Source organism: Chrysemys picta, chromosome 6 (assembly GCF_011386835.1).
Source record: "Chrysemys picta bellii isolate R12L10 chromosome 6, ASM1138683v2, whole genome shotgun sequence".
In the NCBI taxonomy this organism is placed as follows: domain Eukaryota; kingdom Metazoa; phylum Chordata; order Testudines; family Emydidae; genus Chrysemys; species Chrysemys picta.
Window position 1 is genome coordinate 71,374,350 of NC_088796.1, and position 17,311 is coordinate 71,391,660.

Below are 17,311 nucleotides of genomic sequence, written 5' to 3' on the forward strand. Positions count from 1 at the left end.
TTCATAGTCTTTTCTAAAGTTTTGCAAAATTTTCCACTTTCACCACCACCAGTTCAATTCTCCCAGTATTAGCAATGCTAGAAGTCCTAGTGCAGGAAGGACATGGCTACCACCGGTATTTTAAGCAGTGTCATTTAACCCTGCTCAGACCAGGGTCTAACACACACAGTGCTTAAAACACTTGTGGTTGCTGTTGGCCCATCCACTCTAGGGCTCCCAATGAGGCTAACATGGCTGGAGCTGAACCACTGATAAAAATGGTGGGCAATTTCACAGATATAAATAAGATTTAAGTGCTTTAACTGTGAACTAGAGCAATAGCAAGAGGGCTCATCATTCTTAATTTCTGTTTCATCAATGATGTGAGCTAATTACTGTGATGGAGAAATCTGTTCACCAGCCAATGGCCTGGGACCACCAACTTATTTTGCATTGGCTGCTAAACAGCCATTAAAAAGTAACAAAGAAAATATGGAATTATAGGCAGTCATCTAGTCCATGAAAACCTCTTTTACTGACTTGAAAGCCACTTCAAATTGGTGTCTAAAACAAGGAAACACAAGCTCAAATGTAAGAGCATGAGCTATATTTGAGATCCTACCCCCTAGTCTCTCTCAACAGTCCCTACTCTCACCAATGGAATTCCACGCTCCCCTGATTCTTCACTGTTCCACAAGAATCAGATCTCTCACATTTTTTTATCTAGCTTGGCCATATATGTGACATCAAACTGACTTGCTGAGAGAAGTGGGAAGGAGGTGGGTGGAGTTGATTGGAGACAGACAATTTAACTTGATGCCAAAAGAGACCACAACAAGCTCAAACAGAGAGACAGACAGACAGACTGCTGGAGTCCAAGGAAACTGAAGAGAGAGAAAACTGATTTAGCAATGAAAGCTAAAGAGAAACTGAATGCAAATCTTTTTCTGTCAGTGGAAAATATATTTTTTTAAGTCCATTGAAAAATACATGTTTAGTAATGTGAAAAAACAAACAGCATTGCCTCAGTATAGGAGATATGGAAGGAAAGATTATCAATCAATTTCCAGTTAAATCATTGACTGTAATTTTGTATTTATTTGTTGTTCAATGGATAATACGACTAAGAGAAATAAATATATTTTCAAATGAATCCAGGTCCTTATTGCTGCATTGTGTTTTATATACTTAGAATGAGAGAGGTTCTCTTTCAGAGACAACCTATTTTCATCTGTTTTCCACTAACATGAGTAATTTTTGGAACTACACAAGCTCACCTTCAAGTCATGCTTTTATTCTGAGTAATTCTGAAAGTGCCAGAATTAGCCAGGTAGCTAAAATAAGGATCTGCTTCAAGTAAGAAATATGAAAATGCTTTCCAGTCTGAATCCCCTTGCCTATTACATTCCTGGGGAAAAATGCACCAAAATGTATATTCAGGATCCTACTCAAGAACTTAGTTAACAATACATTAAGAGAGGGTGAAATTCCATGCATGAAGCAACACAAGAAGTGGATGTTGATGGGTGGAGCTAAAAATGAAGGTCCACAGTTCTCAGGCTACATCTTCACTACGGGGCGAGGGGGGTCGATTTAAGATACGTGAATAGCGTAGCTGAATTCGACGTATCGCAGCCGACTTACCCCGCTGTAGGGACGACGGCAAAATCGACCTCTGCGGCTTCTCGTCGACGGCGCTTACTCCCACCTCCGCTGGTGGAGTAAGAGCGTCGATTTCGGGATCGATTGTCGCGTCCCGATAAATCGATCCCCGAGAGGTCGAGTTCTACCTGCCGATTCAGGCGGGTAGTGTAGACCCAGCCTCAGACTTCTTTAGATAGATATCTGTAAGGAAAAACCTTAGATTCTTTGTGACCACATGTTGCTACCTTATACTTCTCTCTAGTTACTCATGTTTTCGTAGATTCATAGATTCCAAGGCCAGAAGGGACCATTGTGATAATCTAGTCTGACCTATATAACACAGGCCATAACTTCCCCCAAAATAATTTCTAGGGTGTATTTTTTTTAGACAATCATACAATATTGATTTTAAAATTGCCAGTGATGAAGAATCCACCACCACTCTTGGTGAATTGTTCCAATGATAATTGCACTCACTGTTAAAAATATACACCTTATTTCCATTCTGAATTTGTCTTGCTTGAACTTCTGGCCATTGGATCATGTTGTACTTTTCTCTGCTAGAGTGAAGAACCCATTATAAAAAATGTGTTCCCCCTGTAGATACTTAAACTGTAATCAAGTCACCTCTTAACCTTCTCTTTGTTAAGCTAAACATATTGAGATCCTTGAGACTATCAATGTTGAGAATTTTAAAACTAAATCGTCTAATCCTTTAGTCATCCTTGTGGCTTTTTTCTGAACGCTCCCCAATTTATCAACATCCTTCTTGAATTGTGGACATCAAAACTGGACATGCTATTCCAGCAGTGGTCTCACCAATGCCAAATAGTAAGTACAGTAGGTAAAATAACTTCTCTACTTGTACTTGAGATTCCCTTGTTTATGTATCCAAGAATCATATTAGCATTTTGGCCACATGTCTGGGAGCTCATGTTTAGCTGATTTTCCACCATGACACCAAGTATTTTCCAGAGTAACTCATTCCCAGGATAGAGTCCCCCATCGTGTAAATAAGGCCTACATTCTTTGTTCCTAAATGTATATATTTAGTTGTAGTACAACACACTATTTGCTCGCATCCAGCTTACCAAGCAATCCAGATAGCTCTGTATTACTGACCTGTCCCCTTCATTATTTACCACTCCCCCAAGTACATCTTGCATCTGAAGAAGTGAGGTTCTTACCCACGAAAGCTTATGCTCCCAGTACTTCTGTTAGTCTTAAAGGTGTCACAGGACCCTCTGTTGCTTTTTATCAGTGATGATTTTGTTTTCTTCTAGGTCATTGAAAGACGTGTTAAAGAACATAGGACCAAGAACCAATCCCTGTGGGACCCCACTGTTTACAATTACATTTTGAGACCTATCAGTTAGTCATTTTTTAATTCGTGAAAGGTGTGCCATGTTGGTTTTATATTGTTGTTGTTGTTTTTTTAAACTAATGAAATTTTCTTTCTGCTTCTCATGCACTTCTGACTTCAACAATTTATCATTTCTTTTCAACTGTTTTTGTCTCTGAATTACTATGGCTCTGGTAAGGCCTCTTTGAAAATGACTTACTGAAAAGGCATATATGTTCATTTAGTATAAAAGTCACTTTAACACTACATAGAACAAGCAGTACTAAGGAAAATGTTACAGGGAAGCAATGGCTCTTGATTTCTTGCATTCAGAGGGAACTACTGGCATTTTAAAATTTTCTTCTGAAAAGCTATGAGCACAAATGTTTATCATCCATATTCTCCACAGCTTTATGAAGGATGTTCGAACAGCTAAATCATTTCCGAAAATGGCTTAACATAAATTTAGTCCATTTTTCTAGAGCCAAGGAAGTCATTCTTACATTATCCCATCTGTCTTAACACTGCAGCTTCAGAGCACCCATTTGCACATTGCAGCAAGAGAAAAGCTCTGGCTAGGATTTTTTTTTTTTTAAATGTGTGCTTAAGTTAGACTTTTAAATGCACACTTTGGTATCTAAATAGGTGGGTTTATTTTCAAAAATGCTAAGCATCAATGCTTCCTACTAACAATAAAAACATTAAAGTTCTAAAAGATTTGGCCCATTGCTTTAAGACTTTTCTGTAGTATCTGTGGTTTGCTAAAACAGTTGAGTCAAAATCTTCTCTGTTATACCCGTTAAGTGAATTTGTTCTCTCATCAGGCTAGGTTTACTACCTACTGTATCCATATTACAGGGGAAAAAAGGCTAAAACAAAGATTCAGGGGACCCAATTAAGCTAAGAAGGTAGCTAAATAAGAAAGGGGTATAGCACTGTTCACTATGTTCAGGTACTTGTTTATCTTTAATGGTTCTTCATTTGTTCATTCTAAAAGAGTTTGGTTTAACAGACTATGTAGGGAAATGTTGGGATGACAGACCATTATTACTTAATGTAGCAAGAAATGTGCATCTTTATAACCACTAGAGCTGGGAAATCCCTTTAGGAAAGGGACATGGGTGTCATAGATAGCTCAATGAAAAACTCTGCTCAGTGTGCAGCTGTAGTAAACAAAGTTAAGATGAACAAGGAATGGAGAATATTATAAAGACTTTTAATATTAATCAATGTTGTGGCCTCATCTGGAATACTGCGTGCAGCACAGGTCACCCCATCTGAAAGGGAATATTTCAGAATTGCGGGGGGGTTGAAAGAAGGTCAACAGTTATCAAGGGCATGGAAGAAAGGCTGGAGAGATTAAGATTGTTTACCTTAGAATGGAGGTAAATAAAAGGGGACATGATAAAAGTATGTAAAATAATGAATAGTATGTAGGAACTTCTGTTCTCCCTATCTCATAAGACAAGAGCAAGAAGACATACAATTAATTTTTTTAAATGTAAAATTCAAAACTGATTGAAAAGGTAATATTTTTCACATGTGATTAAATTGTGGCACTCATTGCCATAGTAAGTCACTAAGGCAAAGAACTCAGCAAGATTCAAGAAAGTATGAGACACTTGCATGGATGACAAGACTAGCCAGAGTTGTAATTAAGAACAAAAACTTTGTAATGGACATTGGCTGAATCATTAAGTTTAATCTCAAAACTATTAGAGATCAGGATGTGATTTAGTGTGAGGGCAATTATCTCAGATCTGCTAACAGTGGGGTTCTTACACCTACCTTAGCGGCATCTGGGACTTGTTACTGCCAGAGACAGGATACTGGAGTAGATGGATGTCAGGTCTGATCCAGTTTGGCAATTCCAGTATGTTCCTATTGTCTTAAATAAATCTGAAAACTTCCTGTGATTAATGCTCTATTGCCTTTCCTCTGTTCTTGTTTGGGTCTGAGGATTTAACTAGCTAACTTGTGCCCCAAGGTTCTTTGGAGGAAGCCCAGAGGCTTGCCTGGCTCTGCTTCATTTAGTTTGGAAGATCTGTACATACTATATTCCTTCATATGAGAGAGGAAAAGGGGGATGAAGAAGAAAATTTCTGAAGTCCTTATTCAGACCTTCCTCATGGGAAACTCATTTCATTTCCTTTCTCCCCATGTTTTTGATTGCCCCTTGTCCTTCAAACTTTTTTCTTTAATTTCCCTCTCCTTACACTCTTTTTCCTCCTATCTTTTTAATCTACTGTTCATTCCCCTTTTTGTTTACCTAGTAGGTTGCTGGACCAAACATTACCTTCACAATCTGATGATTGCATCTTTTGCACTCAAGTGTTACTGCTTGAAAAGTGCTCATGCACACAGGTTTTTGCACACAAATGGAGGGTGGGTTGAGATAATTTTGAAAACTTGATCCTTAGTGGTGTTAGTAATATCATTAGATCAGTGGTGCCCAAACTTTTCCTGTCACACTGCCCCTTATCAGTAATGGAATCTGTCTGTGTCTCCCTCCATTACTGCACAGGTGGCTCAGTAGAGCAGCTTGGGCTGGGGGTTGAACTGGGGATGGGGGAGGAGCTGAGCTGGGAGCAGACTGGGGCAGCAAATGGGGCCAGAGCTGGGATGAGGACAGAGTGGAGTTGTGCCTGGGGTCAGAACTGCGATGGGTGACACTCCCTGGCCACTTCTGGTGGGGGCTGGCCCGGGCTCCCCCGAACATTCCTCCACTCCCCCCAAGGGAGTATGCTCCACAGTTTGGGGACCACTGCATTAGAGTATTATGTATTTAAAATATAATTAGACACTTCGGATCAATGAAGTGCTTACTGAAGAACTTGGCATGTTTGCTCTGTCTTCCATGGTAGTATGTTTTCATTATTTTCCAATTCAATGACAGATTCACATTGACTTTAGAAACACTTTTCCTGATGTCATATTGCAGCTTTTGTTTTTGTCTTGATTTGATAGGATCCCTTACTTCTAATGCAGTATTAGGTATGTTAGCATTCATCTTTTCTTTGAGCAGTATGCACTTGTTTAAAGTCACTTTTAAATCAGCATTTGAATTGGTGAAATCATCATCTACAGAGGGGTTTATAGACCACCAGGACAATGAGATAAAGTATGGATTATCTTCCTCATTTAACTTTTTCCAATAACCTTCTAAATATCTGCACTGTCTTCTTGCAGTGCAGATGCAAAACAAGCTTGTAAATTTCTGGATACAGCAATGTGGTTGGAATTCTTGCTCCTATACAAACCTTTGAAATATCTCACTTAGGGCTCAACTGTGCCTTTAATGTACAGCTCTGCTTTGAGGGCCAGTAGAACCACAACCCCCCAGGAGGAGCTTGCTTGCTGATATGCTGCTTTAAAAGATGAAGCATTTCCCCTCACTCCCACTGCACAGCTGCCACCACTACAGGCTGATGTATGGGGGGATGGCTCTGCCTTCCTCCCGCCCTCTTTGGGGTGCCTTGCATCCCAGGGTTGCAATGAGGGGAGCAGTCATGGTGCTATAAAGAGTATTGTAGTTGAATCGTACTACAGGGGCACCTTTTACAAGACAGGTGGAACAGGCCCAATTTCTGTTAAACTTTAAGGCAGGGGAGGGGCGTTATGCACACATCACCCATGCTCTCCTATACCAGGCATTTAATTGGTTCCAGTATGGGGTACAGGGCTTTTACTGTATAAGTCTGCATAGGCTCTTCTCAGGGTACTCATCAGGACTCAGCTTGCTCTGATCCTATCCCATGAGCCCAAGGCCCATCACCAAAATTCCAGGTCTTTTACCTTTGGAAACAGTCATTTTGTTCTTTTAACCACACTGGGTACCGATCGTAAATTGTGGCAATTTAACAACTCAACCTTAGCTAGGTACTAAGCATGATCCTACTTAAAAAACTGGCCTGAAGGTGGTGCAAGGACAGCAAAAGACTCCCATATCCTCTGCCAGCTGGCCCATAGGATAAAAAATTCCATCCTGACCCCAAAACGGGTGATCAGCTTGACCCATAGTATCTGTCAGGCCTGATTCCCATTCCTAGTCCAGGGTGGGGCTGCTGGAATGGAGCTGGAAGATGCTCCAAATGGCTCTCATTCCAGATTAAATCCTGGGAACTGTGAAATCCTGGCCAAACAGACCCTCTCCTTCCCAGCTGGCCAGTGGGTATCCGACTCCAAGGGGAGGCTGGAGCTACCTGGTGTTCGCCATTGAGCATCTGCCTACTTGACTGCTGAGATTTTCCTCTCCCCAATGGGCCCATTCAGTTTCCCCCACCCATTGAGGCAGATGGGTGGCATTGCTTATTCTACAGGATTAAGTCTGTTCTCAGAATTTGCCATTGCCATTAAATACATGAGAAAAAACTTTGCTTGTTGAGAATTTCAATGCTGCCTACATGTCATGTTCAGACAATTTTTTTATGTCAATATATTGTATTTCTGACCAAAACATCCCCTCTCATTCTCATAATTACACTTTTCAATTCCCAACTTTTAGATTTTTTTTAATATCTGTCACATCTATTTTGTAACTGCTATTTTTATTCATCATAACCATTTCTTCCATCTCAAATTGTTCATCTCTATAGTTCCAATATTCTTTCAGAGTAACTAGCGTATCAATTTCATTTCCAGACCAGCCACATGTCACTTTTATACCACAGATCAATGTCTCTCACTGGTGTTTACTCCAATTGTATTCACTCAAAAATTATTTATATGCATATGGGGAAGGGAAATATTTTCAGTTAAGATTCAAGCCTGGCCTCATAACAGGCACAATTTATCCCCATAAAAAACCCTGCAGTTCTGTGTGCTTCTGCCTTTAACTCTCCACCTTGTGCCTGCAATCAGGTAGCTAGAGGCACAAGTTTTCAGATTTATGCCTACAGTTGAAATGTAGGCACAAAAAAGTGGGCACAAGGGAAACCATCCTTCTGAAAGTGTAGCCCATTATATTTCAGCAAAAATTTTCTAACTTTTTTATTAGAGCTCTGCACATTTCACTAGTTCCAGATTTACAGTCTTAATTCAGATGCTATTAGTTCTGAATTTATTTCTGACGTGGGTTTTTGGGCCAAAATTTCAAATGTAGGCATTTAAACTGCACCTTCAAAATATTACATGTACATCTCTTGCATACACAAAATTCAGCTGTGCATTTGCAAAGAAGTATTTGTTCAAATGCTGATAAGAGATATGCATAAATATCCATCTGTAAATGCAGTTACCCATTTGGCAGGTGACAATACTCATTTGCATATCCAAGTTACAGTTTTACGCTGGCAATGGATTCATGCACAGGCAAGTGAAGGTTTTACACTGGCAATGGGTGCATGCAAGAATGTTCAGACAGCAATTACAATACAGATATTTCATAATGTAGCCCTCTGTGTTCACATTGCACATTTATCTGGCCGTTATGCCTTTTATTGCTCAGTGTTGTTTTTAGTCATTATGTAATTATCACAGAGTAATTTTCCAGTCTTTTCTTGTTTCTGTTGAGACTTATGGTAACATTGATCAAACAATATGGGTATGCATAAACTATAACCTTACATTATGTATTTGTGTATTGGATAAACATACTGCAAGTCTGTCATTAGGTGTGTCCAACCTAATGGTAGTCAAAAAATGAAATTAGTCAAGAGAATGTAACTGAATCCCTACCCTTTGGAAAAAAACTGGAAATAACAGATAAGGAAATAGCACAATTGTCCTTGCTAAATTTCCTTTTCTTTAGCATGAAAGACTGATTATTTGGTAGTTTTCCTTGGCAGCTTTAAAAGTAATTTGCTGGTAGATTGGGGGGGGGGGGGGAAATCTATGCATTCATTTTGTGAATAAATTTAGAAGAACCTTTTATATGTGGCCTTTTAAAAATGTTTCATTAAGTCAACAATGTACCTTTACATTTATATTCCAAATAGCAAATTCTTTGCTTTTATTTTCTATACAAAAATTGGTATGAGACCACAAATGATTCAAAAGCTATTTTCCTCTTGAACTATACAAGAGAAAACTTGCCACAGTTAAGTGATGCCACTGAATTAATAATAAGCACAAGCAAATTCTGGAAAATAGTCCTAAACTGGCCATGATTTAACAGCTGCATCTCTTGGAGCTGACAGGCCTGACACTTACGTAGCATGCTACAGGTTTTGTTTCTTACTCATAGACTTTAAGACCAGAAATGAGCATTGTGATCCTCTAGTGTGACGACCTGCACATTGCAGACCTCAGAACCTCACCCCCCACTCCCGTAATTGACCCATAACCTCTGGCTGAGTTACTAAAGTCTCAAATCATGATTTAAAGATTTACAATTACACAGAATATACCATTTACTCTAGTTCATATCAGCAAGTGATCCATGCCCCATACTGCTGAGGAAGGCAAAAAATCCCCAGAGTCTCTGCCAATCTGACCTGGGGGAAAATCATAGGCCCCAACTCCGTGGGTGCTCCAGCCCCGGAGCACCCACAGGGAAAAATTGGTGGGTGCTGAGCACCCACTGGCAGCCGCCCTATCAGCTCCTGCCTGCCGGCGGGTCTCATGTATCAACACCTCCGCCTCCCTTCCCGCACCTTCCACCCACTGCAATTAGCTGTTTCACAGTATTCAGGAGGCTCTGGGGGGAGGAGGAGGAGCAAGGACGCGGCATGCTCAGGGAAGGGGGCGGAACTGGGAGAGAAGAGGCGGGGCAGGGCCTGGGGCAGACGCAGGGGTTGAGCATCCCCCAGCATTTTGGAAAGTTGGTGCCTGTGGAGAAAATTCCTTGCGGACTCCAACTATGGTGATCGGTTAGACCCTAAATATGTGGGGAAGACCCACCAGCCAGACACCTGGGAAAGAATTCTTTGTAGTAACAGAGAATCCTCCCCATCTTGTGCCCCATCTCTTGCCATTAGTGATATTTTGCTACTAGCCGTTACAGATGGGCCACAAGCCACTGAAGGCAATTTCATCACACCACCCCTGCCATAACTGTATCAAGCTCAGTCTTTGAAACCAGTTAGATTTTTGCCCCCACTGCTCTCCTGGGCCTCTTCCAGAACTTCACTCCTCTGATAGTTAAAAACCGTCTAATTTCAAGGCTAAACTTGTTGATGGCCAGTTTATATCCATTTGTTCTAGTGCCCACATTAACACTTACCTTAAATAACTCCTCTTCCTCCCTGGTATTTATTACTCTGATGTATTTACAGAAAGCAATCATATCTCCTCTCAGCCTTTGGTTAGGCTAAACAAGCCAAGCTCCTTAAGTCTCCTCTCACAAGGTAGGTTTTCTATTCCTCTGATCATCCAAGGAGTCCTTCTCTGCCCCTGTTCCAGTTTGAATTCATCTTTCTTAAACATGGGAAACCAACTTCTTAGCCTGTTCAACTTATTTTGTTCCCTGCCCCAACTAACAGAAGCATGCATCCTGTGGTAGCTTTGAACCCTTAACTTTAGACAAGCAAAATTCTTATTGACTTGAATAGGAGTTTTGATTTAGTAAGGACTGCAGGACTTTGGCCAAAATAGCTATCTATAACTTCAGATAATGTGCTCTAATACAACAGCTGCCATTATTTGCCTCCTAAAACACCTATGGGCTAAAACGATAATGACCAATGTAGAGGGCTTTTACTTAGGCCACTTAAGATAGTTAGGCATTAGCTGTCAGGTCAGGCATTTTCCTGATCTAAGAAACCTAGCAATATTTTTTCTGTATCTGTTGAACTCCACATGTTATCAGTGATACAGTTTTACTCTACAGTATTGATCTTGCCCTAGCAATGAATGGCTGTTAGAGTAGCCAGCTGGAAAACAGGACTTTTTTCTAAACATACTATCAAACTAGATCTAAAATAAATCTCTCCCCATAACATGGCATCTTTGGCACAGCAGCATAGTGACCTAAAATAGTGCTAAGAGCAGGCTTAATAGGGAATTAAAAAATGTTTTGATGAAACAAAGAAAATCTCTAAATTGTTCTGTAGGGGGTCTGTCATTACACCTTGGCACATGCCTTATGATATCATTTTATCAGTTTTGTGTTATGCCATGCTAGTGTCCCTTTCATACAAAGGCAATTCAATTAGCATCTTTTGTCTGTACTATTAACATGCTTTTACTCACCCATTCTTATATAAAGTTTCAAAAATGCTTATTATAAGAAGCAGGGTTGATTTTAATAATGTGCCTTTCTATTCCTGCTCTTTTGCATCTTTGACAAATTGAGAGAGAGGGGGGGTCTGTTCCTCTAGCATTTAAAAACGTAAGCTTTCACTAATTTTTTATTTTAGACCTTTAAAATTTGGGTAGTAAAAATAATCTCTATATAATTGAAACAAATAAAAGCTTGCAGTTGATTAGTTTTATAATATGTTGAGTGTATTCGTATGCCCTCTTGTGTTAAACAGGGGAATATTCAGTTGTTTATTGTTTTAAAGAAAGATGAAGCAAGCACATAAAATATTCCAAAAGCTAGTAGCAGCAGAGTGCTTGACCTAATTTTAAGGACAGACACAATCTGTCAACAATAATCTGTTCATATATTAAATAATAGAATAAAGATATAATTTACCTTACAGACCACAGCAAGCTTTTACATATACGTGTTCTACTACTAAAAATTCATCTTATTTTTTCTGATTTTATAACTTTATTCACAATTAATTAAAACTAAAATATCAGATTAGATGAAAACACAGAAAATCTGAAGATTTAGTTATGCATTTAAGATTAACTCATGATAAACTGACATGATATGAAATCTTCAGGATAAAGAACAAATGTGGCCAGAAAGGTTAAAGGGGGAAAAAAAGTATATTAAGCTAACATTAAGACCATGTCATGAACAGACAAAAGTAAGGAAGTTCAAAGTTAAAACTGTCTACATTCTTTAATTCATCCTATCATGAAGCAAATCTCTTGGTCCCTAACTTTACATAGAATTTCCATGCATAGATAGATTTACAAATATAGTCCCTGAGATGTGCCACTGTGGACTAATCTGAGACCCAAATATTACCATAGGAGCCCCTTCAAGATTTAGACAAAACAGAACAACTTGAGGTAGAATGCATGGCATAACTCTGGATTTTGTTTTGTCTGCTTATAATACTGTGAAATTTACTTAAAATATTTGTTCTTCTTAAATGTAAAACAATTTCCTTTTTACTCAAATATATGAGAAGTGGGTTTATACAGATCAAGTACATTAATATAGTTTGAAGGTGCAGATTGATTTAACAGAATATTATAACTTCATCTGTCATTCAAATATGTATTAAGGGACTTCAAATCCAGATTATTAACCCAACAGATGCTCATAAAAGATGTCACATGATACTGTATATCATGCAAATCCATATTTACAGGCACTTATTTTATAATCATGTCTAAGCATACTTAAACACTCCAATTTGTGGGTCATTGCAATAATCCTGTGACTGGTTTTTAGAACCATAATGTTTTATTACATCAGTGAAACTGCTATGAATATGTATTTACAAGATCGGTGTCCTAAAAGCAATATGCCACATTCTGGCTGAGAATAAAGTTATTGGTCTGTTGTAAATTTGCCTTTCCTAAATTAAATAGCTTAGTTGTTCAAACACTTCATCCACTCCTCTCTGACAACCTCACCCCCAATAAAATTACCCAAGACAGACCTGATTAAAGCATACACAATGTCATTGGGAATCTAATTATTTTGTGAGATGGAAACACCTACTGAAAAACACAAACCTATCATCAACAATTATTTTTTCTGCATTTCTATAATTTACAAATGCTTGAACAAACATTTCCCCTAACTATTAGGGAAAAAATAAAGATTTCTAGAGACTTTGACCCCTTAAAGTCAGGCCATTCAAATGAAATTTAACAGTTGAATTTCTGGTTCTTGGAAACTATCTGCATAATGGAAATGCTGACACAGCCTTAACTCTAGCAGTGAGAGTAGCATGGCTATAATAAATGAATCACTTACCATTTTCACGATTCTTTCCTCTCTCTAAGCAAATGCAAAATAGAGACTTTATCTGGCTCAGACATTAAACTGTCTAAGGGAACTGCTAAAATGAATTATTCACTTGAAGTCACTGGGGAAAAGAAGGCAAAATGGTAGTGGATGGCCAACATTAGAATTGTTGCAGAATAGAATTTCAGGAAATTGGATCCAGGTCAGAAATACAATTACTTAATGAAAGTGATCCTGTTTCACAGTAAGTCTTAGACCTATTAGAACAAGTCTCTATCATGTAAATCTTTTGGTGGACTATTGTAAGCAGATTTTTTTTTTAAAACACTGACTGACTTCTCTCAATTTTTTTTTTAAATCATATTGCAAAATCCCTCAAATTTTTTAATTGTAGGATTTGAAAAATGTTTGGAATTTAGTTTATTTTTGAGTATTCTTTAATTTTTAGTGGGAAAATCCAGTTACAGGTTTGCCAATTCCTGTGTCTCTTCTCTCCCTTCCCCCCTACCCCTCCACTTTTAAAGGATTATATCTAAGCCTCTGAACCCAATCCTGCAAACCCTTACTCAGAAATAATCCTTTTGCTAATAGTCCATTGACTTCACATGAATAACAAACTTAGTGAATGAGTGCAGTTTTAGGCCCCAATCCTGCAAACACTTATGCATGCACATGGGACTGCTCATGCATTTAGTTGCCTGAGCCACAGGGCAAAATCCTGGTCCCATGGAAATCAGAGGGAATTTACATGGATTTCAATGGGGTCCAGATTTCACCCTTAGAGTTTAGTGTCTCTGCATGTACATTAACACACACATACATATGGCAACCTCTTTCTTGAAATAGCTTGGGTCTTCTCTCTATTCTCTCATATGTATGCTTGTTCTGAGTGCATAGGTAGGCAGACAGGGAGAGGATGGCTGGAGACATGAAGTCATGCTATATGTCTGTCTTTCAGGTCTCCAGGGAACCTGCTGCAGGTGGCCAGCAGGAAGAAAGAGGAAGACGAGGGGCAGGACTCCGCCGCGCCTTCCCTCCCTGCTCTGCTGGGGATCGCTGGACAGCTCCCCGCGGCCACTAGCAGGGCCTCCTTTCTGCTCCTACCGCCCCGGGGCCAGGCCTCACCTACTACCATCTTTCCCGTGCAGCTGAAGACGGGGACAGGAAGAAGCGGGGCGCAAAGCCCGATGTTTCGGAAAAAGCGTAAATGTGAGCGAATCCAACGGTCTACGCCGAGGCTGGCATTGCTAGGTCCGGGGAAATCCCCGCCTCCAGCCAGGCTTCCCCATTTCCCCCTAGTTCAGAGCTTTCGGACGTGCATGCCAATGCTTCCAATGCACATCGGGACTGAAAATCATTTAAGCATGTCAAGGAGAAGGGTCTGGAGTGTGTGTGGGGTGGTGGTGGTGGTGGTGGTGTGGGGGGGTTATTTCTCTCCCTATAGCTAACTGTTTGTGAACAGGTGCAGTCCTAGTTCCGCGTTAGAAACAGCCACACGTCCTGGCTCAACAATTCACTCCTCCCGCACTTCAGTGCAAAGCTTTTCACCGCTGCCTCCAGATCAGAACCACAATACACAGGCAAGGGCATAATCGCTGCCTCTATCACTGTAATTCTGGGATTTCCTGTTATTATGAATCAAATCGAGCAATCCGTTCCAAGCTACTCCCAAAATAATTATCCGGGCAGAGGAAAATTCCTGCATGCAGCCCTTTCCCCATGAAGTCAAATGAAATACACCAGGTATTGCACTGGTATCGCATTTGTATCCTATTGAAACTGATACTGTTACCTGTCAAACTTTTAGTATCATAACTGCAGCACCTTTTGCTAACAAGTAATTACGAGGCCACATTTCCCCCAGTTTTGGATACAAATTGGGTGGAATGAGGAATAATTTGCATATTAATGTAAACAGGCAGCAGCAAATCCTAACTGCAGAGATTTCTGATCCTAACAGGCAGCATCTTTAGGGCCAAAGGTATTATAACAGGATTCCAGATGGAATATAACCACCTCAAGTGCTGTGCTAGTCAGGGTTGCGCTGCGTGTTGACAGCAAGTCGTTAGTGTTTGCGAAGGGTTTGAGGCATCCACCGTGGCAGGCTCTAGGAGGGCGGAATATTGCTACGAATGGTGATTGTGGTTATTAATTGTGCCTTGTTGTTGCTCCGGCGGGACGATCCCTGGTGTAAGTGCCCCCGAGGGAGAAGACGGACGCACCCTTACCTGCCTGAGCAGCTCTTGCAGCACGGCTCGCCGCGCCCCGCCCGGGCTGTGTTGCACTGCAGGGAAGGTGGAATTCCCCGGGCAGGGGCGGGGCAGCGCTCGCGCTGGCTGGCAGCTGCTCCCGGGATTCTCCTCGCGCCCCCTCCCATCCCTCGCTCCTCGCCTCACGCTGCAGCTTTCCCGTCCTCCAGGTGACGTCATGCCCGTTGTTTTGGTTCGCCCGGCCAATCGGACTCGCCGGCTGGATTCTACGGGCGCCGGGATGGGCCCTTCGTGGCGGCGGCAGGACTCGCCGCTGCCGACCATAACGCATTGCGCAGGGTGCACCACCGCCTGGTCTTCCTGCAGCTTTAACAGCTCTGACATGGAAACGCCGCTGCAGTTCCAGCCGGGCTTCTGCTCAGAGCAGCAGCAGCGCCCGCGCCTGCATTGCCAGCAGCAGCAGCCGCCACCGGGCCAGGACAAGCAGAGCCTGCCCCAGCAGCACAGCCCATGCCTCCAGTGCAACAACTGCAGCTACTCTGGGGCTGCGGCGGGGGATAACTTGCCCCTGCTGCTCCGCACTTCCTCGCCCCTGTCGGGCGCTTTCAGGACCCACTCCTCGCCGCTCTCCTCCTCCGCCGCCTCCTCCAGGCAGGGCAGCCAGCTGAACGTGAGCGAGCTCACCCCCTCCAGCCATGCCGGTTCGTCCAGGCAGCCACACCACCACCAGTACCACCACCACCACCACCAGTACCACCAGTGCCATAGTCTGCAGCAGCAGGCAGCCAGCCCCAGCAGCAGTGTCAGCAGCGGCAGCACCCACCACCACCACCAGCCCCACCAGCGCCGGGAGAGCAACCCCTTCACCGAAATAGCCATGAGCAGCTGCAGGTACAACGGCGGCGTCATGCGGCCGCTCAGCCACCTGAGCTCGTCCCGCAGGAACCTCCAGGAACTGGACTCCGAGTCCCAGCCGCTGCAGCCGCCGCTCTCCAGCCCCGGCGCCGCCGCCGCCGCCGCCTCCTCAGCCCCGGAGATCGTGGTGTCCAAGCCGGAGCACAACAACTCCAACAACCTGGCGCTGCACGGCCCCGGCCCCGGGGGCAGCGTGGGGGGCAGCAGCCAGAACAACAGCGGCAGCAAGTCCAGCAAGAAGAAAAACCAAAACATCGGCTACAAGCTGGGGCACCGCCGAGCGCTCTTCGAGAAGCGCAAGCGGCTCAGCGACTACGCGCTCATCTTCGGCATGTTCGGCATCGTGGTGATGGTCATCGAGACCGAGCTGTCCTGGGGCGCCTACACCAAGGTACCTGCCCCTCCCCGCTCGCCTCCCTTCCAAAGCGCTAGCTGCCAGCCACCCACCTTCACTCCTCCTGCTGCTGGGCTTGCTTTCTCCTAGGCACCAGCTTCCTACCCACCCTTCCCTCCTTCTGCCTTCCGCGCTCTCTCCAAGGTCCCAGCCAGCTGCTTGGTCTGTCAGTCAGTCCGCCTTTCCCCCGCGGAGAGCGGCTCCCACCCAGTGCATGCCCTGCAGACACTTTCTACATTCACTTGCCAGTGTCACCAGTGTCCGTTAGGCGCTGCTCCTTTGCGACATGCGCTACATACCTGGGAGGGAAAGGATGAGGAGGAGGGAGAGAAGGGATTTAAGAACAACTTGAAAAGAAAACTGTGTTTTCTAAGTCAGCGGTTTAAATCGCCACGCTCAACTCTTCATTCTGCCAACCAGGGTCAATTTCTTTGGATTTGTGTAATTCCATAGACTTGAGAGAGAGACTTTTTTCCCCTCTCCATCCCATTGGCAGTCCCTAGAGTAAATTGGTTTCCCAGTGCTGGCTGTCCCACCTGTACTGGACTTGCTGCTGAAGCAATGACAAGTAGCCGTTTTGATTTAGGGCACCTATTCTTCATCCTTAAAAGAGAGAAATCCAGTCAGTAATCCTGGTCTCTGTTATGCAAGATAGATTTCCCCCCATCACAGTTCAGAAGGGTGAAGGACAAAAAGTCTTTATAAAGGTGTATATCTTTTCATGGACACTCAAATATTTTTCTGTTGCAGGAGTCGCTGTATTCATTAGCTCTAAAATGCCTTATTAGCCTCTCCACGATTATTCTGCTTGGTCTTATTATTGTATACCACGCAAGGGAAATTCAGGT

At 42.5% G+C, this 17,311-nt stretch overlaps 1 protein-coding gene and 1 long non-coding RNA gene across 6 annotated transcripts in view; one reads left to right on the top strand and one right to left on the bottom strand.

The window, feature by feature from the left end:
- Window positions 1-15,305, bottom strand: part of LOC101948431 (uncharacterized) — a 159,719-nt gene extending 144,414 nt beyond the window's left edge. For both annotated transcript variants that reach the window (XR_010588829.1, XR_010588827.1), the window contains exon 1: window positions 15,173-15,305. This is a non-coding gene — a long non-coding RNA (uncharacterized LOC101948431). The remainder of the gene's footprint in view (window positions 1-15,172) is intronic.
- A 66-nt stretch (window positions 15,306-15,371) lies between these two features.
- KCNN2 (potassium calcium-activated channel subfamily N member 2) overlaps window positions 15,372-17,311 on the top strand; it is a 99,422-nt gene continuing 97,482 nt past the window's right edge. For all 4 annotated transcript variants that reach the window (XM_008169985.4, XM_005281596.4, XM_065550327.1 and 1 more), the window contains exons 1-2: window positions 15,372-16,460; window positions 17,214-17,309. In XM_008169985.4, the coding sequence (XP_008168207.3) occupies window positions 15,372-16,460; window positions 17,214-17,309 (1,185 nt within the window). The remainder of the gene's footprint in view (window positions 16,461-17,213; window positions 17,310-17,311) is intronic.